The 26,255-nt window shown below is 46.0% G+C and overlaps 1 protein-coding gene and 1 pseudogene across 1 annotated transcript; one reads left to right on the top strand and one right to left on the bottom strand.

The window, feature by feature from the left end:
* The first annotated feature begins 796 nt into the window (after window positions 1-796).
* On the top strand, window positions 797-977 carry LOC126542593 (U2 spliceosomal RNA; annotated as a pseudogene).
* A 4,982-nt stretch (window positions 978-5,959) lies between these two features.
* On the bottom strand, window positions 5,960-12,638 carry LOC126541620 (uncharacterized). Its single transcript, XM_055075597.1, has 3 exons — window positions 12,588-12,638; window positions 6,240-7,563; window positions 5,960-6,147 (listed from the first exon to the last, which is right to left on the bottom strand). Coding segments are annotated over exons 1-3 (1,377 nt in total). The 3' UTR covers window positions 5,960-6,145.
* Window positions 12,639-26,255: the final 13,617 nt, after the last annotated feature.

Raw genomic sequence — 26,255 nt, 5'->3', positions numbered from 1 at the left:
CAAATAAAGCAATGTTGTGTCACGCTAATTAAATAGTTATATGGCTCAAGATCACGGCAAGCGAATGAGAAATCGATGCGAACAGGGCTCGATAACGTTAACGCGTTCCACTCAAAGGCGATGCTTAAGCGTCGTACAGTTTTTTTTCTCCCTTATCATGCAGGGATAATTAAAGCTTTGCTAGAAAAAAAAAATTAGTGCCATTCCACTCTGTGAAGTTGGATGACCAACGAAGTTGTGTATGCGGGCCCCTTAGTGGCGAACTCTCCATTGCCGTGCGTCAAACGCCGTATGGACTTGGAAGGCGAGGCGCGACTAGTCGCTCCTCCACGCTGTTGAGCCTCGGAAAATGACGAGGCACCGGGAGTTATACATAGCCATGTACGGTTGCAAAACGGGACACTATGCCCTTAACTAAAGAATTCCGGCACCTAGAACAGACACGCACCCGAGGGCACACACTGCGTTGCCGTAGCCAAGGCGATCATGCGTTGGTCGGCGTCCCGCAGTGCAGTAATGGTTGTGAGGTCATTCGAAAACCACGAGCAGTCGCACACAGCGCAGGTCACGCAATATTGTTTCCCCACAAACTCCCTCTGAAACCTGGCCGTTGCTCCGGTGAAGCGTCCCATGTTTGCGAGATCGGGGCCACATGGACGGTTCGCATTTCTTTCCGAGTGCGGTTCCTGGCAGGCAGCACGCTTACGGGACCGCCATCATGGGAGAGAGGGAGGAAAGTAAGGAGATAAGCAAGCTCTTGAAACGCCGACAAAAAGAGGGCGGTGCGAACGTTAACATGGCCGACGCGGGTGAAAGTGCAGTATCTGCTCTCATCAGCTTAATTTTAATACGGGTTGTATTTGGACTTAAAGTATTAAACTTACTTTTTTGCACGTTGGCGGACGGCTCAATGCCTGCTTCACCTCCACTGCGGGTCGGCCCGGTATTAGATTGTCATCGGGATCGGCCCACGTATGAAGAGAAATTCTCGACCTACATGGCTCGATAGACCCATGCAATGTTTTTTCTTTAACCTAGCCATGTACAGCTTCGCTGTAAAAACATTTACTGTACGCATCGTAGCGTTCAAAGCCGCTGACCTCCGCACTGGCTCAGCGGCAGTGGTGCTCCACAGCTGAACAGAATGTCATGGATTCAACTCCCAGTAGCAACGCAAACATTTAGTCGACTTGGTTAGGTTCCATGGTAAGGTTGCTCGGTAAACTCATTCTCGGCCATCGCGGCTGCCTTTCGATGGGGCTGAAATCCAAAAAAAAAGAAAGAAAGGACGCTCGGGTGCTTTTAATTTGTGCACTTAAAGAATTCCAAGAGAATGGCATGATTCTTGAGCGCCCATTGATGGCATCCCTCACAATTTATATGTTGCTTCGGTTTGTTCAACTCGACAAATTGATTTTTTTAAAATCAGAGCTGCCAAGGTGAACTACAGGAAATCTTTATCTTTTTTAATGTGGTTACCAAATAATTCCCTCACTTCATGTCGGGTAGCTCCGCCAGGGAACAAAATATATATTTTCTCAGCGCAAGCTATCCCGCCTAATTATTTTTACAAGTGCATGAAGCAGGCTAAGCAATGATAACATAGCAAGACGTGGCGCGTGCGAGCGCCATGGCGGAAATGCATTAAAAGTATTTGTGTGGTGTATTCACGACCTATCATCTCACGGGTGAAATGAGGTGGCCCGCAAGGCTAATGTTAATATTGTATTTCCGACTTGACAAAAACTTTAGTTTGTGCAAGCACTCGCACAAACGGGCACTTGTTCTGTTGAAGCGGTTGCACGGTTTTTGTCTAAATGTCGTTCTAATGCAAACTTCCTGCATTTAACTTCACACAGGATATAACTTTCTCTGCGCACCGCGCAGTTATTGCTGAATAAATACGTGCAAAACGAAATGCCGATATTTGAAATATTAGTACATGTCCGAAAAGTTAAAAAAGGGGTGAGAAACACAAATACCAGCTACCAAACAATGCTAAATGCACTCCTAGAGAGGTTTGGTTTTGCGTGAGTTTTTATATTACCTAGCATTCTTGAAGGGTGGATCGCTACCAACCTTCTGAATTGGGATGGCGTCAATTTGCCATATCTCAACCTAAAGTAAGTTTTCGGTGGGGACGACCTCATGGTTCGGGATGTTAACCCGTCTCCACACGTTTATGTCCCCTAATGCCCGGGCACATCTCTGGGAGCATGGTGTTTCCTATTTTACCGGTAAGTAGCCGCCGGCCGCTTTAGTCGGCCTCTTTATACATGGCGCACCAGCTGCAGCAAGACCCCACGTGATTGGATATGGGGCATCAAGAGACCACTAATAAAATCAATAAAGAACCCCTTCTCGACATTAGAACTTCCACAACTACCGTAGCGTGTGGCCAGTGAAAACCTGTACCCATTATGATGACCCCTGGGTCTGACGCGGCACCGAGATTCAGAAAAGAGGTGAGGCGTGCAGACAGGACACGCGAGTAGAGAAGTTGACAACACGAACGCCCCTTTTTTGCATAATGAATCCTTACCAACTCGCTCAGCTTTCTGTCGAGATTCAGACCATATCGCCTTCCAGTCGCGGTCTTATCGTATTGCATGAGTTGGGCTTGTGATATTCGGGTATGAGACGTATTGCTATGTGCTCAAATTACGTTGAACACTGGAAGAAAAATTGGTGGTTGCTTGTTTCCTTTAGCCACGTACTGATTATTTTGTGCATGTCAACTCGATATAGAATATAACATTCTGGAGACAAGCACAACAGTTGTTGGGGATAGTCGCATCTAAGGAGGCTTTCGGTTTAATGTTTCGACATCCTAAATAAAGAAAGCTAGAATTGTAAGCAGCTCTTTGTTGAGTTGCATCGTTGTAAATTACGCTATGGCCAGGCTCCCGAGTTTATACCTCCAGTATGGATTCCGTGGTGTGTAATTTAAATTTGGACGAAAAAAGAAATACCTACGCCTAAATGACAGTAAATTGATGAACGATTAAATATTCCAATAATTTTACTGTAATACCACGAGCGCGCTAATGAGCAACATAGAGATCATCAACCGTAGCTATACGCACGGCGGCAAATGTACGAAAATACGCCAGCTGCCATGATCCTCCAGAACACGGATAAAATTACTAATCAAAAGCATGTAATATTATTCCTGTAGATCTAATCATCCTCCCATGTTAAGCTGATTAAACATACACCGATGTGTAAACTAATGATGGTCACGAATGTTGTTGGCCCAGTCAGTTCATAGATTCAACAAAATGCTAAACTGTGTGAGGCAGACACGTCATGAACGGAAACATAGACGAACACACATATACTGCGCATTGTGTCTACGTCTGTGTGTCTGTTCACGTCCTGTCTTCTTGCATGTTAATATTTTGTTGAATGTAACGATGGGCCCTCATTCATGACATGAGCCTAATTCATTGTAGATTACCCTTTGCTGTTAATTGAAGTCAAAAGTTGTCCTAATTTTATTGGACATAACCTTCGTGCACAAGACTGAATTGAAGCTAGCGCACCTTTAATTCTTCAATTCTCTAACGTCACCCTTCGTATGAATAAGTATAGTTTTGGCATCCTTGCAAAAGCAGAAGCAGATTAGTATGCTTTGAATAATGGCTGCCTTCAATTGTGCACTTGCAACACGCCTCCAAAGGAAAGTAAGTTAAAAGGATCATAAATGAAAAGCGTTTATTATTGATGCGAGCGGCCTGATTATCCTCGTATAGCTAAGCTGATTGATGATATATTCATAAGGAAACGGATAACAGTCACTTTTAGTTTTGTCTGACCGCGATTCTTCACTTCGAAAGCGCTGCAGAACATGCTATATTTACTTTTCGTGTTTGTTTACTAAAAATGACGGTGAACATGAAATTTGAGTCTATTAGAATGAATACATTGGCGACATTTGGTAGATTGGAGTGACTGTGGTCGTCGCCGAGGATTTTTTGATAGGCGTATGTTATATGTGAAGATGCACAGTACTTCAACTGATTCACCGAAAATTCCGAAACTGATACACAACTTTGCCAGTTGATCATGATAAAAATAAAAGATACCTGAAGAGTATCTTGAGGCACTATCTAAGATGCATGTATTTTCGATAATGCCCAGACCTGCGAGTTGGCGGGTTTTCAGGCTAAAGACTTTGAACTGGCGATCTTATACGCTGGATATTGAAAGTGCTGCTTCCGACGAATATTTTCATTTTCCATTCACTAGCCTTTACGTCGGGCGGACCATTTTTATACTTTACCATTTTAAGAAGAACAATATTAAATTAAGCAGTATAATAATATTTCTTTACACAAATGATAAGCCTCCTTTTACGGTAAGAGAAAGGTATCCGGCTTGGTAAGGTCAAAAGACACAGAAACGAAATAGTGCTGGTGATAGCCATACGGATTTTGCCTCTCCGGGAATTCTGACATCCGTGCAGTGTCTACGCTGCCCGCAGGTCCCCTGCAATGGCTCGTGAAGACGCCATGAACTCTCGCAGCGTTGGTATGAATCTATGGTTAACTGTTTCTCATTAAAAGATTGCATAGCGTCATGATCAAAATAGCAACTATGTAGTATGATTAATTAACCTATCAAGCACCAAAATCCCGGGAATGCGAGAAACACAATATAAAATTCTTCACGTCACAACTACGGGATCACATGGATTATTCCAGAAGACATAAAAAAAGAATGAAGTTTGGTCCCGAGTTTTAACGTTACATCAGAAAATTGTTCTTGAAGAACGACTATAGGCAGCTTTGAAAAACTATTTCATCTTTGTAAACCAGTTTCTTGCTGCTCAAAGGCCTGTGATGTCTGTGTTTTCCCACCGTTAATTACGTCTAAAGTCACCTACATGTTTGGCTTAAGTTTTTCTCTGGCCAACGTGGACATAAATCCGAGAATTGTCCTAGCATGACCGCATCTTGGCGACCAACTGAACAGCGTTTGGGGAAGAATACGCAATGCAGATGGACGTAGCGGCTTCAAGGATTATTTCTTCATTAAGACATCCGCCTTTTATTCTAGCCCTCACCAACATTCCTACTGCACCCCTCGCCTCATCCTCACGTCTATCCTTGTAGCTGAGGGAAGGTTGGGGTGAGGACGCTTTAAGGACAGTGCCCACATCTGGGCGAGTCTGTTGCCGAACTGAACTTTAATCCAAAGGGATCTGAGGGGAGGAGGTCCCCGGGATTGATGAACACCTCCTCAATATAAGAAGTCTAGGCTCACCAGCACCGTTATTTGAAAAACATGGAACCATTGGACGTCAAAAATAATGAGGATGGCTGTGTTCAAGTGAAGACAGCTAACTCTGCTCTCGGCGCTCAGATTCTGTCTGCTTGAAGGCACGTTGAGTCTGGCACTGCTGACAGAGGTTCAATTGTGTAAGCTAAGCTTGATTGTTAAGACAATCACCCACAAGTGAAAGAACTTGAACAATATGCTCAATTGAATTTTCTATATTGGCAGTATTTGTCCAAAAATACTGTTTCAAGTTAGCAGGCGGAAACTCTCCATGGACAGGCATCAAACAGGTACCAAAGTTGTCAAAAATATTGTCGACCTCTTTTAGACATTTATTCATTTTTTAATGGTATATCTACAAGTAAGAAGTAGAAGCTCCACAGCGCCGTCATGATTACAGCGTCGGACGTTACGAAGACCGTCTATGTTAGAAGACACGAACGTTAGAACTGAGGAAACAGCAGCATTTCACGCCCATAAACGTCACCGTCCCACGATGTTTGATGCCGCAAATCAAATTCAGTCTTAGTTATATCTTCACGCTATTTGTTGCATTCTTTCCCAAGAAGAACGCCGTAGATAACTGGTGAAAGGAGATAACTATCTCTAATGAGGGAAGAACGCATCGCAACGAGGGACAACTCAATGGTCCTCGTTGCGATGCCGATAGCAATCATTGTCACCTACATGCACCTTTATTATTGTACCTGTAGCAGGATCATGGCTACCATCACCACCACATTCTGTACAATGAAAACATTTATTGTGAAAGAATATTTAACAATATGCACAAATGTGTCTAAGCACAGCATGGTCTTCATTTTCTTTTCTGTGCTCCATGTCCTCTGAAGAGTAGAATAATTTCTGCAATGAGAAAAGAGCACACATGATGTATTAGTGGGGCGGCCTATTAAAACACGCAATCCGCCTTTTAGAAAATGCTCTAATGTACTTACACTTCTTCCTGCGGACGAGGGTGTTGTAGTAAAAGGGAGTGCCAAGACCATAGCCATAGTTCAGTCCGTAGACACCGAAGCCGTGGCCGAGACCATAGTGACCAGCGCCGTAGCCTAGGCTTCCAACACCGTAGCCGTAGACTGGGGTGGCGTGGTAGGCAGCGAAGGTTGGGACAGCGTGGGCGACAGTGGCGACAGCTGGGGCATGGTGAACGGTGGTAGTAGCAACAGCTGGGGTGGCATGAACGGTAGCGAAAGCTGGGGCAGCCGCGTAGGTGGCGACAGGGGCAGCATGGGCGACGGTTGCCACAGCAGGAGCGGCAGCCACAACTGGGGTAGACTGGAACACTTTGGCGACAGCTGGGGCGGCGTATGTGGCGACAGCTGGAGCAGACTGGAAGGTGGTGACGCGCGACACGGCGGGCGCAGCAGCCACGGTAGCAACAGCTGGGGCAGCGGCGACAACTGGGGCGCTCTGGTAGACCTTGGTCACAGCTGGTGCAGCCTGGTAGGCGACACGGGAGACAGCTGGGGCAGCAACGACTGGAGACGACTGGAAGACCTTGGTCACAGCTGGGGCGGCCTGGTAGGCGACACGCGATGCAGCTGGGGCAGCAACGACTGGAGAAGACTGGAAGACCTTGGTCACAGCTGGGGCAGACTGGTAGGTGACGCGGGACACAGCGGGGGCAGCCGCGACTACTGGGGCGCTCTGGTATACCTTAGTGACAGCTGGTGCCGCCTGGTAGGTGACGCGAGAGACAGCTGGAGCGGCAGCGACGACTGGTGCGCTCTGGTAGACCTTAGTCTCAGCTGGGGCGGCCTGGTAGGTGACGCGTGACACAGCTGGAGCAGCGGCAACGAGTGGAGTTGACTGGTAGGTAGTGAAGCGGGACACGGCTGGAGCAGCGGCCACGGTCGCGACAGCTGGGGCGGCGGCGACAACTGGGGCGGACTGGTAGGTGGTCACGCGGGACACCACTGGAGCAGCGGCGACGGTGGCGACTGGAGCTGCGGCGTAGGTAGCGACAGCTGGCGCAGCGTGGACAGCAGTGACAGCTGGGGCAGCGTGTACAGTGGCCACGGCTGGAGCAGCATGGTAGGCGGACACGGCTCCAGAGAGAGCTGGGCCAGCAACAGCGTAGCCGGAGGCTGGTCCGTAGGCAAGGCCGTGGCCGACACCGAAGCCGGTGAGGCCGGAGTAGCCAATCCCGTGGCTGAGACCGTAGCTGGTTAGGCCGACACCATGGCCGAGATTGTAGCCACCGTGAAGGAATCCAGCAAGGGCGCTGGAGGCTAGGGCCAGGATGACGACGACACGGAACTGTAATAGTGGACATTACGTAATTGATAATTTTCTGTAATATTTCTTTGAATAGTTCGACTGGTATTAGTTTAATAGCCGTAGTTTCAGAGGAATGAAAAGCTGTAGGATTTTTTTGCGCAGCACACGATTTTCAATTTCCACAGATTTAGTTTTATCCTTTGTGTGCAGCTACAATAATTATAAAAAAAAGCTTTTCTTCGCACGCTATGGAGAATCACAATTGACGAGCAGGAATTTGCACGTTCACCGACTAGCTGTAAATTGTGACGACATATTCAGATACATTTATTTTGTTTTATAACGCGAATGCCATCTTACGGGGTGTTTTTTTCTAAAACGAGAGAGATAAGTGAGCGTTGGATTAAATTTTCCTCTTGAAGTTGCTAATGCACGAGGTTGTAAGAAGTTTTAGTAATGTCGGAATTATGCTATACAAATTTGATATCTACTCGAATGTAGTAAAAGAAACGTTATTTTCGAGTCCGTTGGGCTCGCTGAAGAAAGGGCATGATTTGTCTAAAGAACGTTTTTTAGTTCATGTTTTCACAGACATAGGAGCGAATAAGCCGGAATTCTGATAAACACTGAAATAGCTAAAGAAAAATATAGTCTTCCGCACATTTATGCGCATCCTCTCACGTGCGGCTTGCTATGTTGAAGCTAAAACTTGATATGATTGGCGGCTACATAATCTGAGTGAGTTTTAATCACTTCATACCGACTATAGGCGTAAAGCACCAAGCAAATTAGGCTTACCATGGCTGTGGCAGTAGGACCTTTGAGAAGAGAAGGACTGCTGATGTTTCCTCGTGTCCGAATCGCTTATATAGTCACTGTGAGAAGGGCGAAATCGAAAGAGAACGAACGCTGAGTTAGTGAGGAGAGATAATGCAAACAAGTGTCACCTTTATACATTATTTCATTCTTAGCTCGGCGAATACTTAGAATCGGGGATCCGGTTAAGCACAGACCGTTGTATGCAGCAGGAAGAATGCGGAGTACCGTTTTTTTTTTAGGTATTCTATTTTCCTATTTTTAGGAGTGCCTTTTCTGACGATCGGAACTCTTGCGCCTCCAGCTTTGAAGCTGAGTAATCTTTTACTTAGGACCCCCGTACGCAAACGTGATTGAGCAAGAGACCTACGCGGAAGGGGAAGGAGTAGGGAACTTGGCGTTTATCGCGGCGAGTGTGAGAGGGTTGATATGCGGCAACTTGCCCGGCGCGAGTAATTTGTATGGGGCAACGTCGCGGCCCTCAGGCATCATCGATCTTGTGAAAAATGAGATGCAACAACAGTTTTCCGCATTGTGTTCAGGTTTTTGAAAGATTTGCTTCCTCCCTTGAATTTAAATTGGTTCGTGCATTTTATCAGGCTATTGACGAAAGGATCCCGATAGTTTCTATACTTCAATTCGCTACACTACTTTCGGGGCTCCATGGCCTGAGCAGCCGCTATCCCGAAACTACAAATCACTAAAGGGATGCTGGTTAAATGTACACATAGCGATATCACACTGCAGTTTTCAGAAAGAAGTTGAGCGCTCCAAAGCGTTCTTTTCGTACGTGTGGCGAGTGGACGCGAACGACTTCTTTGAACGTTGGAGTGCCTTCTGGGAGTGTAAGCGCACCTATTTTGAATATTACCTGCTCTAATGTTTATTACTTTGAGGAATATATCCCGAAGAACAGGAAAGCAATACTTTATAGAGGAGCAATTGCTTTCAAACAACTGCGGAAGAAAGATTTCTTTGGATGAAAAGAAAATGATAATTCCTAATTGTTAGAAAATTTCTTTTCATATTAAATAAATAGAACACCGCATTTGAGTTCCCTGCCATTAGTCATTGATTGCCCTATACTTCACCGAGGTAGCTTGATAGCGCTTGCGAAACGGAGTAATTTGGGCATGAGTGCATACCTTGGCGCAGAGTTCTATGCGGGAATTCAAAGAACAAACTTTTAAATTAAATAAATTTTGTTGTAGCTTGTGCAATGCGACGTTCTTGATAGAATAATTAAACCTCATTGTTAATGCTAGAACATTGGCTATTGTCTTCTTTCATTAAACAGTATCCGCAGATGCCGCTCTAAAGAAACATTTCGTTAGCAAGCGTTTTCGATTTAGGTGATCGGAAATGCTGCATAGGTAGATTTATTTGATACAGGGTCCACAGTAATATAACGGCGCAAATTTACAAATTGAGGCAAGTAGCATGCTCTATTTTGAATTCTATAATCGAAGTTTTATTTTAAGCATGACATAGGCCGCGCATGACAAGTAACAAGCTAGGTGCGGAAACAAGCCACAGGAAATAAGCGCGCTTGCTGTCCTGCAGAATCCGTATAACCCGTTTCACTTTTGTTCGTTGCTACAGAAAGTGTGAGGTTTCATTACGCACAACAAATGGGCTGTGATCTTATTTTCCAATGGGTTCCTTCGCACGTCAGAATCGGTGGTAATGAACAAGCCGATCACCTCGCCAAAGAGGCACACGATGACATGACGCCCTACACCAACTTCATCTGCGTGTTTGACACAGCACGCCAACTAATATCGCATGTAGTCAGAAATAAATACCCTGACAATCGCGTCGCCGCCGGCGTTTTAACCCGGCCGCTACCAAAACTCCAACTCTCGCGGGCCGACAGGGCCCTATTATTCCGTCTCCGCATTGGCTGTTTCAAAACTGCGGAGCGGATCGCTCGACCTTCAGGCACTGTCAGTTCTGTCTGCCGGAATTGCACTGCTGGAGTTGATGAAACACTCACACGATCCTACTCGACGGCGCGGCTTACAGCTCAGCTCGAGAAAAAGTAATCACCTCGCACCGACGCCTAGGACTCCCCACAGCACGTCCTGAGGATTTTCTTTTCCCTATGGGTTTTTCATGCTTACTCAAAAGAGCCTTTGCTGCTCTAATTGAGTTCTTGGAATCCTCTAACTTTTATACGCTGCTATAAGGCCCGTCTCACGCTTTCATTCTCTTTTTTTTTTACGGCCTTTGCATCGACCTTCTCCTTCCGTATTTTTCTTGACTCTTTTCTTCCCCTTACCCTTTCCCCGTGCAGTACTGTTGAGGTGGCCTCCTAATAGAGACACAGTTACGGTGCAGCACTTATATTTTCTTTTCCCGTTTCAAAGTCACTTAGTTGTAGTAGTAGCTACAGAAAGTGCGCAACAATTAGCTGTGATTTTCTGCACTCTGACATCCACTGAGATATTAGTGTTGTACCATGGGTGTCCTGATTTTTAGGTTCTAACTGATGAGGTTATGTACTTAGCAGAATCCTCTTTTTGAATACCTATATGTTCTTCTTACTATCATATGTCTTGCGGTACTCAGGCTCGGGTAAAACGCGCTATGTGACCGGATGCTTCGTCTCAGTCAATGCTAGCAACCTGCAGTGGCGGAACAGCTAGCGTGCTACTCAGCAAAATCCAAAGTCGCGGCTTCATTTCCAGGCGGTGGTAGCCGCATTCAAATGGAGGCAAGGAACGCAAAAAAAAAGCTCGTGTACACAATTAGCGTGCGCTTCGAAGCATTCCACTCGCAATGGACCCGGATTTTCCGCTCCAAGTGTCAATCCTAAACTTCTAGATGCGAAACCCGAGAACTCTATTTATATTTATTTATAGCTGTGAAGGAAGCAATCAAGAATCTCAATCTTCCTAACGCGCTTCGTGAATCATGCATCAATTGATGCTCTGGCCCGATTGATGGCCCGTGATTGTGCTATCATCGGGATCGGCTCACGTATGGGGAGTGTGTAACGCCTGCTTCACTTCCGCCGTGGGTCGGCCCGGTATTGCGCTATCTTCGGTATCGGCTTACGTATGGGGAGTGTGTAACGCCTGCTTCACTTGTGCTACGGGTCTGCCCCCGTCGCGAGTCGGCACGGTATTGTGCACGCTTCGGTATCGGCTTACGTATGGGGAGTGTGTAACGCCTGCTTCACTTCCACCGCGGGTCCGCCCGGTATTGTGCCAGATTCGAGATTGGCTCACGTATGAGGAGTGTGTAACGCCTGCTTCACTTCCACCGCGGGTCCGCCCGGTATTGTGCCAGATTCGAGATTGGCTCACGTATGAGGAGTGTGTAACGCCTGCTTCACTTCCACCGCGGGTCCGCCCGGTATTGTGCCAGATTCGAGATTGGCTCACGTATGAGGAGTGTGTAGCGCCTGCTTCACTTCCACCGCGGGTCCGCCCGGTATTGTGCCAGATTCGAGATTGGCTCACGTATGAGGAGTGTGTAACGCCTGCTTCACTTCCACCGCGGGTCCGCCCGGTATTGTGCCAGATTCGAGATTGGCTCACGTATGAGGAGTGTGTAACGCCTGCTTCACTTCCACCGCGGGTCCGCCCGGTATTGTGCCAGATTCGAGATTGGCTCACGTATGAGGAGTGTGTAACGCCTGCTTCACTTCCACCGCGGGTCCGCCCGGTATTGTGCCAGATTCGAGATTGGCTCACGTATGAGGAGTGTGTAACGCCTGCTTCACTTCCACCGCGGGTCCGCCCGGTATTGTGCCAGATTCGAGATTGGCTCACGTATGAGGAGTGTGTAACGCCTGCTTCACTTCCACCGCGGGTCCGCCCGGTATTGTGCCAGATTCGAGATTGGCTCACGTATGAGGAGTGTGTAACGCCTGCTTCACTTCCACCGCGGGTCCGCCCGGTATTGTGCCAGATTCGAGATTGGCTCACGTATGAGGAGTGTGTAACGCCTGCTTCACTTCCACCGCGGGTCCGCCCGGTATTGTGCCAGATTCGAGATTGGCTCACGTATGAGGAGTGTGTAACGCCTGCTTCACTTCCACCGCGGGTCCGCCCGGTATTGTGCCAGATTCGAGATTGGCTCACGTATGAGGAGTGTGTAACGCCTGCTTCACTTCTACCGCGGGTCCGCCCGGTATTGTGCCAGATTCGAGATTGGCTCACGTATGAGGAGTGTGTAACGCCTGCTTCACTTCCGCTGCGGGTCGGCCCGGTATTGTGCTATCTTCGGCATCGGCTCACGTATGGGGAGTGTGTAACGTCTGCTTCTTCTGCCACGGGTCTTCCCGGCATTGCACTATCTTTGGCATCGGCTCACGTATGGGGACTATAACGCCTGCTTCACTTCCGCCGCGGGTCGGCCCAGTATGTCCAGATTCGGGAACGGCTCACGTATGGGGAGTGTGTAACGCCTGCTTCCCTTCTGCCACGGGTCTACCCGGCATTGCACTATCTTTGGGATCGGCTCACTAAGGGGACTGTAACGCCTGCTTCACTTCCGCGGCGAGTCGGCCCGGTATTGTGCCAGATTCGGGATCGGCTCACGTATGAGGAGTGTGTAACGCCTGCTTCACTTCCGCCGCGGGTCGGCCCAGTATCGTGCCCCCTTCGGGCTCGGCTGACGTATGAGGAGTGTGTAACGCCTGCTTCACATTCGCCGCGGGTCGGCCCGGTATTGTGCCAGATTCGAGATTGGCTCACGTATGAGGAGTGTGTCACGCCTGCTTCACTTCCGCCGCGGGTCGCCCCGGTATCATGCCCGCTTCGGGCTCGGCTGACGTATGAGGAGTGTGTAACGCCTGCTTCACTTCCGCCGCGGGTCGGCCCGGTTTTGTGCCAAATTCGGGATCGGCTCACCTATGAGGAGTGTGTAACGCCTGCTTCACTTCCGCCGCGGGTCGGCCCAGTATCGTGCCCGCTTCGGGCTCGGCTGACGTATGAGGAGTGTGTAACGCCTGCTTCACATTCGCCGCGGGTCGGCCCGGTATTGTGCCAGATTCGAGATCGGCTCACGTATGAGGAGTGTGTAACGCCTGCTTCACTTCCGCCGCGGGTCGGCCCGGTATCGTGCCCGTTTCGGGCTCGGCTGACGTATGGGGAGTGTGTAACGCCTGCTTCACTTCCACCGCGGGTCGACCCGGTATTGTGCCAGATTCGGGATCGGCTCACCTATGAGGAGTGTGTAACGCCTGCTTCACTTCCGCCGCGGGTCGGCCCGGTATCATGCCAGATTCGGGTACGGCTCACGTATGAGGAGTGTGTAACGCCTTCATCACTTCCGCCGCGGGTCGGCCCGGCATTGTGCCAGATTCGGGCTCGGCTCACGTATGAGGAGTGTGTAACGCCTGCTTCACTTCCGCCGCGGGTCGGCCCGGTATCGTGCCCGCTTCGGGCTCGGCTGACGTATGAGGAGTGTGTAACGCCTGCTTCACTTCCGCCGCGGGTCGGCCAGGTATTGTGCCAGATCCGGGAACGACTCACATGTGGGGAGTGTGTAACGCCTGCTTTCCTTCCACCGCGGGTCGGCTTGGTATTGTGTTATCTTCGGGATCGGCTCACGTATGGGGTGTGTGTAATGCCTGCTTCACTTCCGCCGTGGGTCGGCTCGGTATTGTGCCAGCTTTGTCATCGGCTCACGTATGTGGAGGGTGGAACGCCTGCTTCACTTCCACCAGGAATCTGCCCGGCATTGCACTATCTTGGCGATCGGCCCACGTATGGGGAATGTGTAATGCCTGCTTCACGTCCACCGCGGGTCAGCCGGGTATTGTGCTATCTTCGGTATCGGCCCATATATAGGGAGTGCTTAGGGCCTGCGTCACCTCCGCCGCGGGTCGTCACAGCAATGCAATATCTTAGGGAGTTTTGCTACACACGAAAACATTAGAGGGGAAAGTAGCCCTTAATAGCTTCGCTGTAAAAATAATCTCAGCATCTGCACGCTAGGGCAAACAACATTACCTTGATTTTGTTCAGCTGCATCTCATTTGCATATCTTTACATTTGGGTGCACGATAGTTCGTACACCCTGTATATATTTCTGCGTAAAAAGAGGCGTGAAGTGCTTCGGTTACGTAAAGAAAGTGCCTAAGAGGCATTGGTGGTAATTTAGCCACACTCCTTTGATACCCTTGAGAATCACTCAAGGGTATCAAAGGGGTGTGATTGCCAACTGTGTAATTATGAGGAACAATGTACGGGTAAGTTCATTTGTCAGGCACCTCACTTCAAATTACGTGGTTAATGTTTCCAAAGCAACATGGGCTATAACAGACGCCGTAGAGAGGGCTTCAGTTAAATTTCAAGCTCTTAAATGTTTCGTTAAGGTGCCGTCAAGGGGCACGAGTGGTTTGTCGTGGCTTCCCCTGAGGGATTCCGACTCCCTGACCCGGAATCTGTAAAAGCTATAACATAGGCTTTTGAATGAGCAGAATATTCAAATACAAAAAGCCCAGTATATTATAAAGATCACTTTCGCTCAAATCTATTTCTTTCTTAGCGCCGGCTGTGCACGAATTGTCTATGAAGACGATAAGGTAAACAGAGCGCAGCTCGATCCACATATATAGTGTGAAAATGAAAGGAACTCAAATAGTAGCGGTAAATTATCTCTAACGATGTTTCCCCAACTGTAATTTTTTTAGACACCGCGGAATATAGGAAAAAGATTACCAAATTTATGTGTGCATGATGTTCCCTTCGTCTTTGGGCAAAAGATCAAGTGGTCTTATTTCCGAGGGGTCAGGATGGAAAAAAGGACATAGAGAAATATATTCAGTGATCTGTTTGCCTGAATAAGAATATGTAGCAGCGGAACTTTCTTTTAAATTATTGTCGAAAACTGTAACGAATCTTGCGGTCAACCTTTTTCTCTATCCGACAGAAATCAATAATTGGATTGCGCTCATTTTGTTGTCACTGCTTTTTGAGAAGATTATTATATTGCGACAGACGTACCACTACAACGTCACGGACAATAAAAAATGCTTTTAAATACCCCAGATGACGTGGTAATTCAATATGAAAAATTGAACACTAGGAATGGCCATGTGATATTTAACTTGTGTATGTGTTGAGGCAATGAAAAAACGCTTTCATGTGAACAAACTGGAAAAATGCACTCTGTTAACATACATGGTATTACGGAGATATTGCTGTGCGCATGTGCCCATGCGATCGCGGGGAAAAAGTACTTTTTCTACTTCCTATGGTACACGTTCTCCAAAAAGCAGAGTTCTAATAGTATTGTCTCACTAGGATTCTAGGAAGGTGCACTAGGAAGGTACATGAACACATTCACTAGGAAGGTACATGAACACATGAAATATGTTTCTGCAAAGCTTATGTAGCTACATACTCCCTGATATGTTCTATATGAAGTTTTTGTACATGGAAGGTAAGAAAAAAGGCAATTCCAGCATGATCGGTTGAATAAAGTTAGCATTAGACAAAATATTTATAAAAGGGCTGGGACAGAGAAGCAGGTTATGGTGTGCATGCGCGGTGTCATCCTTGAGCGCACGGAGGCGAAAGCAGCGCGCCGGTCTCACTGATCTCTACTCTGTGGTCGGCATAGAGGAAGCCTTAGCGCGGCGTGGGGCCCTCTAACGTAAAACTATTCCAATATGTTTTTATTGCAATCTCCTGACGTCAAATTTTCGTAACCGCCGACGCAAGCATCGCGCTGTAATCCGCTGGTTTGTTTAAAGAGGCCAAGCAACTGTTCTCCTCATTTATAGGAGGTCACTTTCCTTTCCTTTAAAAACGAATGGCATTGCCTATACTGAGCGACTTGCTTTATCCAATTGGCTGATAAGAGTGGAGGATTACGGCTCAACTGGAAAGGCATTCGATGGGGCCTAGCCAGTGCAATGAAAATTGATAACCGGATGAAGAGTGTAGAGGGTGGTGCGGCGTCTGCGATTGGTCCGCTTTCCCTTACTTAGCTTGGGATGGCTCGTCGACAATCGCGGCGGCATGCAACGGAAATTTAAGAATGCCGCTAAAAAGCATCATCAGTAAAGAAAAGTTGACTGAACGAGGTCGTAAACGTGTCCAAAGTGATCGAAAACGTTACACAGCCACGCAAAAAGTATTATTCTACGCAAATAAACCTTCGGCAGGTGCGAATAGTCAGTGCCTGAGCGATTCGCGGCAGCCATCTTTTATTCCTTTCAGAACGGGACAGCCTGCGGCTATTCTGAGAAAAAGTCAGTTTTGTTCGGCATATTAATGCATATTTAACGCGTACACGTCACTTTGACGCGGTGAGTTTTCGCGGTTATGTGACATCGCTTGACAGGCAGGTGAAGCGGGTGCAGCCCGAAAACTTTTGACCAATAGCCGAGGTCTAATGGCCAAAAAGCGTCGAATCAAAAATAAGTATTTTTCTTTTGTTCTTTGCAGTCATGCATAATCAGTGTGTTCACATCATATCAGATGGGGAGTTACCGTGGTTTTCGTGATGTCGCGTGACAGACAGGCGAAGTGGGGGTGGTTAAAAGACGCTGTTGGTCAATGGCAGAGGGATGATTGCAGAATTGAAACAGAAAAGCTTGGAATAGCTTTACGTCAGAACGCCCGTGGTATGTTCTAGTGCGTGAAAGGTGATTTAAATTGTACTCCCGGGTGGCGTGGACGCGCACCGCATGCGGCGCAGTCCCGCAGGTTCCGCAAGACTGGCGAAAAGTGGATGCTCATGCAGTCCTGCATTTGGCGCGGTCCGCATCACCGGCGGCGTTCGGCGCCCTCTGGCGCGGCCGGCACTGTGATATAACATGTCTTATATCACGCCGAAGTCCCTAAACCAGAGTGCACGGAACGCTAGCTTGGCTGGCAGGCGCGATAGGGCCCTACGATTCGGGTGCACAGGAGAGAGCGTGCTGAGTTTTCTTATTCGCCTAACGAAAAAGCGCTCGCTCGTCGTGCACTTGTGCGCATGTGCTGAAGCTACAGATAATCGCCGCGCTGCTGCGGGTCACGTTCAACGCGTTGAACCTATCGAGGGTGCAATTCTTCGGCTAAACTGGCATCGCCGGCGTGACCTCTCCGACTACGCCGACCGCTACCTGACACACTGAAAACTGCATACTATAAATTGCCCTACAGGAATGCGTAACGGCAACATGCTGCCACGTCGGAAGGAAGCTGCCGGCGTTGAAGAGCGGAAACTCAAGTGTAACGAGGTTACGCGCAATCGGCAGGCCAATGAGGGTGCCGAAGCGCGTAAAACACGCACCAGCCACGCGAGGACGACGGCCGAAACTCGCGAGGGGCTTGGTTCTGTGTACGGAGGTCGTTACAATCAAACAAATTAGAGGAATCTTCCTTGCAAATATTTTCTTGCCTATATACTACAGACGACAATTATAGCGTTGCTCCGTTTGTGCCTGTAGGCGAGCTGCATCAAACTGCAGATCATGAATTAGCAGACGACGTTCATCTAAGACAGTGTGCTGAATAGTATCCGCTATGATGACCACTTCAGTCGACATTTCTAGAAAAAGGATTGCAAAACTCGACGTCGATCTCGCTGATCACCGGAATTTCGCGGCAGCACTCGCTTTATTTTATTTGACTGACTGTAGAAATTATTGACTGACAGTCGAAAACAAAGATCTACCGATCTCCCTCACTGTTGAAATCGACGTTACGCGAATAATCTTGCTGGTAGTTGACTATGCAGCTGCGTTTGATGTTCCACAAGGCGTTACCGAGTTGATCAATGTGTTTGTGTGATTCCAGCATTTGTGTGTGTAATGCGAACATAGCAAACTAGAATTAACGCAAGGACGTGCGTGACGATAGCAGCAAGACAACAAGGACTGTAACGATGATTGCATGATTTGTACCAACGATCGAAGTGATGTAAGCGAGCGGCGTGGAAGTTATAGATGGGTGAGAAATGCAGAAATTAGTTATACTGTAACACAATTTTAAGTCCGTGTTCTTTTACAGCCATTCGGACGAATGGCTGTAAATGGGAGTGCCGTTGCGGCTCCGGGTAGCGTTTTGGCCAGGAATCCTCCAGCCACAGGGATGATTACGTCCGGTAGTAGGAGCAAAGAAAAATGGTTTATTTTACGTAATTTAACTGGCTCCAGATATAGGTGCGCACCCCTTGTAGGAGCAATTTAAATGTCTGAGCTCACTACATGTCTGAGCACACACATGTGAGTACACATCAGCGCACACTCACTACACCAAATGTCCGTTTTTAAAACACTCACCTTCCATAGGTTAGTAGACCAGGGGATCTGATGACTGTGTCTTGGCCCGTAATAATCGTCGAATCGTTTGCAAAATCACACTAATGACGTCACACCGTTCCGCTGGACTCCGGCACCAATGTTGCGCGATCGCCTCAGCATGCGAGGCAACCACGTGGGAATTTGAGAACCTGAAGTTGACGCACTTTCCACGGAAGTCCTCGACATCGGCTCCTTGCGTCAATTAGTGGACTCACCATTACGGTCAGCTTGTCAGGGTCAGGGGACTGGCCTTCGCGATCGTTACCGCTTTCACGGGCAGCGGCGGCGGTTGTTGCCTCGAAGTGAGCTCCTTCGATTGCGCGTCACAGTCTTTCACATCAAAGTTTATGTACTATTTATAGCATTAATGCAGGTCCATTTTCTCACCAGCTATGTATCAGCATACCGATGACAGGAATGTACTGATATGGCATGCATCACATGACTGACACGAGATATGCACACCGTGATTTGATTGCCATGAATGACCTAATTGCTTTTGATGCTGGGGTCATGGTCGTTTCTTTAATTTCTTTAACTGAATATGTATCAGGATATGTAGGGCGAGAAATTACATGCACGAAATGATAAGAATAACGCGGCATGACATGCCCGTGCATATCTTGTCATTAATGTAATACCATGACGTACATAACATATGTCGTGCAATTCGGGGCAGTGATGTCATTACATTCATGCCATTCATATGATGAAATTATGTCAAGTTATCCATGTCAGGGGGGGGGGGTTCAAGCCATGTATCTCATATTTATTATTTATATTGAGTTAAAGAAACGACCACGACAGGATCATGTCATTCATACAATTTAGGTAATGAATTACATACCATGAGAAATATGTCATGCCATGGAGATCACGGTGTTATTCTTGTTATGTATGCATAGTTGAAGAAACGGCCACGACAGCATCACGAGGTAGGAGGCTCGACAGATATATCGATAGGCACACTAAAAGTGCCGAAAATTTGCAAAAAATGCTTCGCATTTTAATGAGCCAAAAATAATCAGTAAATTACTTTGACGCTTCACAGAAAAGGTGTTCGTTCGTGGATAGCGAGAAAGCATCGATGACCACGATGGACATGAAGTCGAGCTATCAAATTATACAGAACAGGACAGTATCGAATCAAAATAAATTTTTGAGTAATCAAAAGCATGAGCGCGACTGTTTCTAGCCAGATCGTGGTATTTGATTCTAAGAATGCACTCTTATAGTATCAAATTTTTCGATGGCAAGTTTTCATCCGTAGCGCATGGAAACAGCGCAATAACTATTAAGCACGTTTTCCCACAGAGATAATAAAGGAAAATATAAAACCGATTTACACAGATAGACAATTCGTATAGAAGTCTTTCATCATTTTCTGTATGTCAGTATACGGTTTTGATTAGTAGAAAATTTCCGCTGAAGGTCACACTGATGCTCATCAGTTTGACTCAGCCTCACCAAAACTGACCTAGTCGACGTGCTCGACACATGACATCTCAGCCACTCTCTGTGAATCAGCCAGCGCTCACGTAATATGAGGGTTATAATTGTCCATAGTAGGTGGTCACACAACAATTAAATTTTTTTTTGCTTTCTCGCTCAAAGAACCACTGTTCTTGATAGAAAGTGAAAAAAATTTGTCAGTGCATAATAGTAATCTCTTCATTTTTTCCGACTTCATATGTGCCTTAAGCGTAACTTTAACGTGTCAGTATTCATTCAGAGGTAAATGAGGACGTATATGCATTTACTCTGTCAAGGTTTTTAGTTTTAAGGACAGCAGATATTAAAGGTTAGTAAATTTGCAATGGATAGTTATAAAAGAAATCTAGGCTTTTACTTGATTCACGGATCCTACAGAGAAAGCGGGCTACGCATTCCATTGTACGCCTTCTCGCGATGCTGGCTGGTGGTGACGGCAGCCATGGGGTTGGGACTCATGAAATCCAGACTGTAAGCAATTAGACAGAGCTACCATGATAAAAACTGGCAACAAGTGTTATTACACATCACATGGCTTCAAGCACCTTGGCGGCGAGGAGGTGGGTGGGCGAAATTTGTATACAGCAGCGGTGGCCGTGTGACTACCGCGAGCGCAATATGTGCGATAGAACATCCTTCTCATGTGTAGAATCTGTTTTTCCGGCTTCTAATTCTATTGCGGAGCATCTGTGCTACAGTGACGTGAATTGTAATCGCAGAGGGCACAGAAAGTGCTCGAAGTCTGTAAAGAAATCTATGAAAATCTATGAAAATCTATGAAATCTTTGAAATGAACGATATTTCGCGACCAGACGGGTTCCCGTCTGGTCGCGAAAATTTATGGCGGGAAATATCGAGTGCCGACCAGTCGTCTAAAAGAAAAAGGAAAGAAGACGCTTTGGCCCCATAACGGGAACCGTCTTGTGAAAGAAATATATGTTAAGATTAACGCGTTTGGGCGCACAGTGGAGAAATTAGTATGGACAACCTAATTGCAATAGCAATTCATTTCACGGAACATTTTCTTTTCATATTTCAAAAAAACATGCGCTACGTACAAAGTTCTGGCAAAACGGTTCATCATCATCATCATCAACGACATCATCATGACTGACAACACTAGCAATATCATCATCACGAGTCTATATTTTTGTCTACGGCAGCACGAAGGCATCTACCAGCATTCTCACAGCCCTACTGTCTTGCTCTAGCTGTTGCCATGTCATGCCTGCCTTTTTGTTACTGTCTTCACACCGCCTAAGTCTCTGCTTTCTCTGCTGTCCTTCACTGCGCTTCCGTTCATTTGGCACCCATTGTGTCACTCATGTTGAGCACCGGTTGTCTGCCTTACGCACGGCATGTCCTGCACAGTCCTCTTTATGTTAACTATGTAGTATATAGCCTACACTGCTTTAGCCTATAATACCCATCGCAATGTTTCTGTCTTTTAACGCTACGCTTAACATTTCTGGCTCGATCACTCGCTGAGCAGTCCTTGAACTATTCTGAAACCTTTTTTAACCTACAAATATTTGCCCCATATGTTAGCACCTGAAGAAATCAATGAAGATCCACTTTTCGTTTCAACGATAGCGGTAAGCTAATGGTTATGATTAGTTATTATTATGGTTATGATTTGTTCATGGCTGCCCAAAGCCGATCTGAAGCGCGCTCCAGACCGGCCGTGGTGTGTCGCATGAGCTGCAACCCATTTTTATTCTTCTGTATTATGATCAGCGTCCCTTGTGAATAATCGATTTAGACGAACGTACTCTTGCACATCTAGAGGCTGGCTGCTGATAATGAATTCCTCTTCTCTTACCACGGAAAACACGGGGAAGGTGGGAGTTGGAAGTTCAAGACGATGAACAATAAATCCACTTGTCGAAACGTTGGCTCCTGCTTTCAGCTTGTTCTCGTTTTGCTCATCGCCTTCTCTTATCGGGCTATTCAAGATTAAATTTGTCTTTTGCGTGTTGATCATCAACCATACGTTTACACTTTCTCGCTGTAAGTCCTCAAGATTTGTTGAAATCTATCCTCAGCATTGCTGAACGGGAAAACGTGCTGCAAACCGTTGGATGCGGAGATAATCTCTATTGGCCCTCGCTCCTAATGCTTCCCGTATCATAGCTTGAATACTTCTAAACAGGCAGTGAGTAGTTTTGAAGCAGTTGTGTGTGGTTGCCTGACCCTTTTCATGGTTTGCATGTTTTCCACTTCTCTTGGGAAGAATCAAGCTATCCGTCGAGTCTTTATAGATATTTGCTGCAATATTCTTGTAGGCGTCCTGTACTGCGTGATTATGCACTGCCTCTATGCCTACTGGGGCCTCTACTGAACCAAATTCCTTTTCGTAATCTATGAGAAACCACATTGTGAGGTTGGTGGTACTCCACTTATTTCTGAATTACGTAATTATACATGGATGTTATTCTTTGTAGAATACACGCTGTGGAAGCCAACTTTCTTTTCTTGGTGAATAGAAATTGTGCCTTGGCACGCAATACTGAATTCATACTAATGCGCTTATATTTCTTCAATTCTTGGACGTCTCCGTTCTTATGAATTAGTAAAGTGCTGACATTCTTGCAAGATGCAAAAGCTGCACGGTATGTTTTGAATAGTGACTGACTTCAATTGTGCAGTTGCTACATGCCCCCAAAAAACATCAATTTAGAAAGAAAATGTTATTAGGGAAGAGCTCATTTTTAATCCTAGTGGCCTGATAATCCCTCCACAACTAAGCTTATTGATCATATTCTCATGTGTAAACCAATGACGGTGACATATTCTTGGTTTGTAGCACGAAGTGACACAGATGGCGATTAGAAAGAGACAGGAGGATCGCTATTCCTGTCTTCTAGTCTTCGTCTGTGTCACATCGCGTTATAAACCAAGACTATGTTACCATGCTAACTGGTCCAACTGTTCATCCTTTTGCAATGACGGACGCTTTTATTTTTGCTTCACAGTGACTCTTTTTTTCATAGCCCTCCAGAGCATGCTACATTTTTCAAGAAAGTAGAAGTGGCTGGCGCTTGCTCTTCGTCAAGTAGGAAAGTCACAAGTTTGAAGTTAGCGCTGGTTAATGATATGTTCATATACTTGCTGGTGTTAGTTTACTAGTAAAACGGGCTGTAATAATATTGCAGTCCTTTCAAATAAGCTTTATTGCTACATTTAGTAGCCTTAACTACCTGTGGCAATCGTCATAGGTTCTGCGATAGGTGTAACTTTTATCTTAAAAAACACAATACTTCAAGTGATGTAGCCAAAGTACCCATACTAATACACCTCCTTACGAATGTATCATGATACAGATACAAGGTACCCGAAGAATATCTTAAGATAGTATATAAAATATATGTGTATTCGATACTGGCCAGCTCTGCAACATGGCTGGTTGTCTGGCTGCACAAACAACTTGAACGGATACATTTAAACGCTGGGTTTTCGGAGCGCTGCTTCCGAAAGGTATTTTAGTTTTTCCGTGAGTAGAATTTATGCCCCGGCGGACACATTGTGCTCTTGAACCTGCATCAAGGACAACTGACAAATTTATGAGTATTACTATTATGTTTCACCAATGAATAAAAGTCCCCTTTTACCATGAGAAGGATGCTTGATAAGGCAAAATAGAGGGAGAAGCGAAATACGAGTAGTGATAGCCATCCCTGCTGTGTTTTTCAAGGCATTTTTAAGAGGGGGGGGGGGGGGCGTTGCAGGTAACATTAAGGCAGCGTTGACGCTGGCTGGAAAGTCCCAGCAATGGCCGGTCAGGACACCATGGATTCTGACAGCGTTGGTCTGAATCTATATTAAACCGTTTCGCAATGAATGACTGAATAGCGTCCTGAATAAATTAAACACTCACTTCGTCACCAAGGAAATTAAACTTCGCACCTTCATAAAACCTATCAAACGTCAAAGTGGCCAACATCCGATAAAAAATCAAATTAATGACGCCGCTCCTACGAGGTGACATTCAGGCTTCGACAAGAGATTCAGAAGCAATGGTGTTTGGTGTTCAGTTAGTCAATTATGTAACGAAGTTTATCTTACAGAAAAAATACTGTCAGTATTGAAAGAATATTTTATCTTTGCACACTGCTTTCAATCTGGTCAAAGGAGACAGCCTACTTATGGCTGTGGCTTCCCACTGTTCACTGCGTCCAAGACTCTCACATGCTAATGCAAAGCATTCTTTGCCAATTTCAAGCGTTTATAATCTATCTATCTATCTATCTATCTATCTATCTATCTATCTATCTATCTATCTATCTATCTATCTATCTATCTATCTATCTATCTATCTATCTATCTATCTATCTATCTATCTATCTATCTATCTATCTATCTATCTATCTATCTATCTATCTATCTATCTATCTATCTATCTATCTATCTTGTGTTCTTCGTCGTGATACCGTCGTGGCCATTCCTCCAACGCGATACATATCAAAATTGTTATATGCAGCCATGACATGCACGCATACATAACATGACTGACATGTCATGGTATTATTGACAAGATATATTTCATGTGACTTGTATTTATAGATGAATGGCATGAATGGCATGGCAACGTCATGGTCGTTTCTTTAGCTCAATATATATAAGGATATCAGTTGCGTAGATAACCGGTGGATGATTAGTCATACATAATGAGGGCCGAGGGAAGGGAAGCGCAGTAGATGATGGCAGAAAATTAGGTGGGGTGATGAAATTAGAAAATTTGTCGGCTCAACTAGGAATCAGCTAGGGCAATACTGCTGTAATTGGATAAAGTTGTGAGAGGCCTTCTTCCTCGCAGTGAGGATAAAACTAGGCTGATGATGATGATGATGCTAGGATGCGAATGAAATAGATGCATGATCTGACACTGGTGATATGACATGCATCACAAGTGTGGCGTGACATGAAGGACATGGATTTCATGACAGCTATTGTACGTTAGGTTATGAACGAAAATGCCTACAATGACGTGTCATGTCATGACCTCAATGATATGACATGATTCTCATGGTATCTTGTCATGGCATAAACTATATCAATGACATGATGCTGTCATATTCGTTTTTTAAGATCGATATACATCTGGATATGAATGGCATACATGCTTGCATGACTTGACATGAATGACATCACATAAATGTCATTACATGATTATCATGGTGTCATGTCATTCACGCACTCCATGAATTGCATGACATAAAATTATTGAGAACAAATGCATGAGCATGCCATAGCGCCTTAGTCTTGTCATGCAATGCATGCATGTCTCGCCATGCACATCCTTATACACATCCAGTTAAATAATGAGAACGCGCCATCCGCTCATGTCATTTATGTCATTCATGACAATCATGTCGTGACATACATTTCATTCATATGATGCGTGCCCCATCATTTCAGTCGTGTCATAGATATATTGATATATATGTTTTTTGAGAACGGAACTTGCGTTAATGGCAATGATGTCATAACATCAATGCCATAAATGAGATGACGATAATGAATTGAATGACAAGGCATACGTTCATCCCACTGAACATTAGTTGCTTATGCGTGTCATGGCATTCATCTGTGACCATTATGACATGTCGTGGTATGTATATAGAATAAAATGGTTGGCGTGATTCCCATGAATGTCATGACATGCGTGAGAAGAATGAGATGTATTCATGGCTTAAATACATGCATGCGTGCATGGCATGACATTTCCATGATAAGAAGTTACGCCGATCGAATGGGCCGATGACTATGTGCTCTTGTTCAGGATGCTGTGATGATCGTTGTATGATTCGTTGTATCGTTGTAAGGCGACTTTCGCATCTTATTATCGAGTGAAATCTGTTGTAAAACCAGGTGGCACACGTAAGATCCATGAATTTCGTCAGTGGTGGTTGCATCCGTTCGAAAAGTGATTGAACGATTGAACGAACGTTGGTTTCAGAGCGCCAGACAGCAAGGCGCCGCCTCCTCATTACGCTCAAAGATCCTACCGGACTTTCACGGCTCTTCTCTGTATCACCAGGCTGTCTAATCAAACATAGAGGCGTGCTCCTTCATAGTGCACATAGCCTCCGAGTACGACAACGCTGGATTGAATTCCACTATGGCAGTGCCATCACGGCTCGGCCAAGGCTAGAAGCCGTACTGCGCC

This window comes from Dermacentor andersoni, chromosome 3 (genome assembly GCF_023375885.2).
Source record: "Dermacentor andersoni chromosome 3, qqDerAnde1_hic_scaffold, whole genome shotgun sequence".
In the NCBI taxonomy this organism is placed as follows: domain Eukaryota; kingdom Metazoa; phylum Arthropoda; class Arachnida; order Ixodida; family Ixodidae; genus Dermacentor; species Dermacentor andersoni.
Note: the sequence above shows the minus strand (reverse complement) of the source record. Positions and strands in the feature narration are given on the sequence as shown.

What these genes read in the sequence shown, in the direction of transcription:
- LOC126541620 (XM_055075597.1), bottom strand. Translation starts at nt 12,638, where the DNA reads ATGCCGGGAAGACCCGTGGCAGAAGAAGCAGACGTTACACACTCCCCA. An exon ending in ACGTTACACACTCCCCATAC is followed by an intron (nt 7,564 to 12,587) that starts GTGAGCCGATGC and finishes CCACTATTACAG; the next exon opens with TTCCGTGTCGTCGTCATCCT.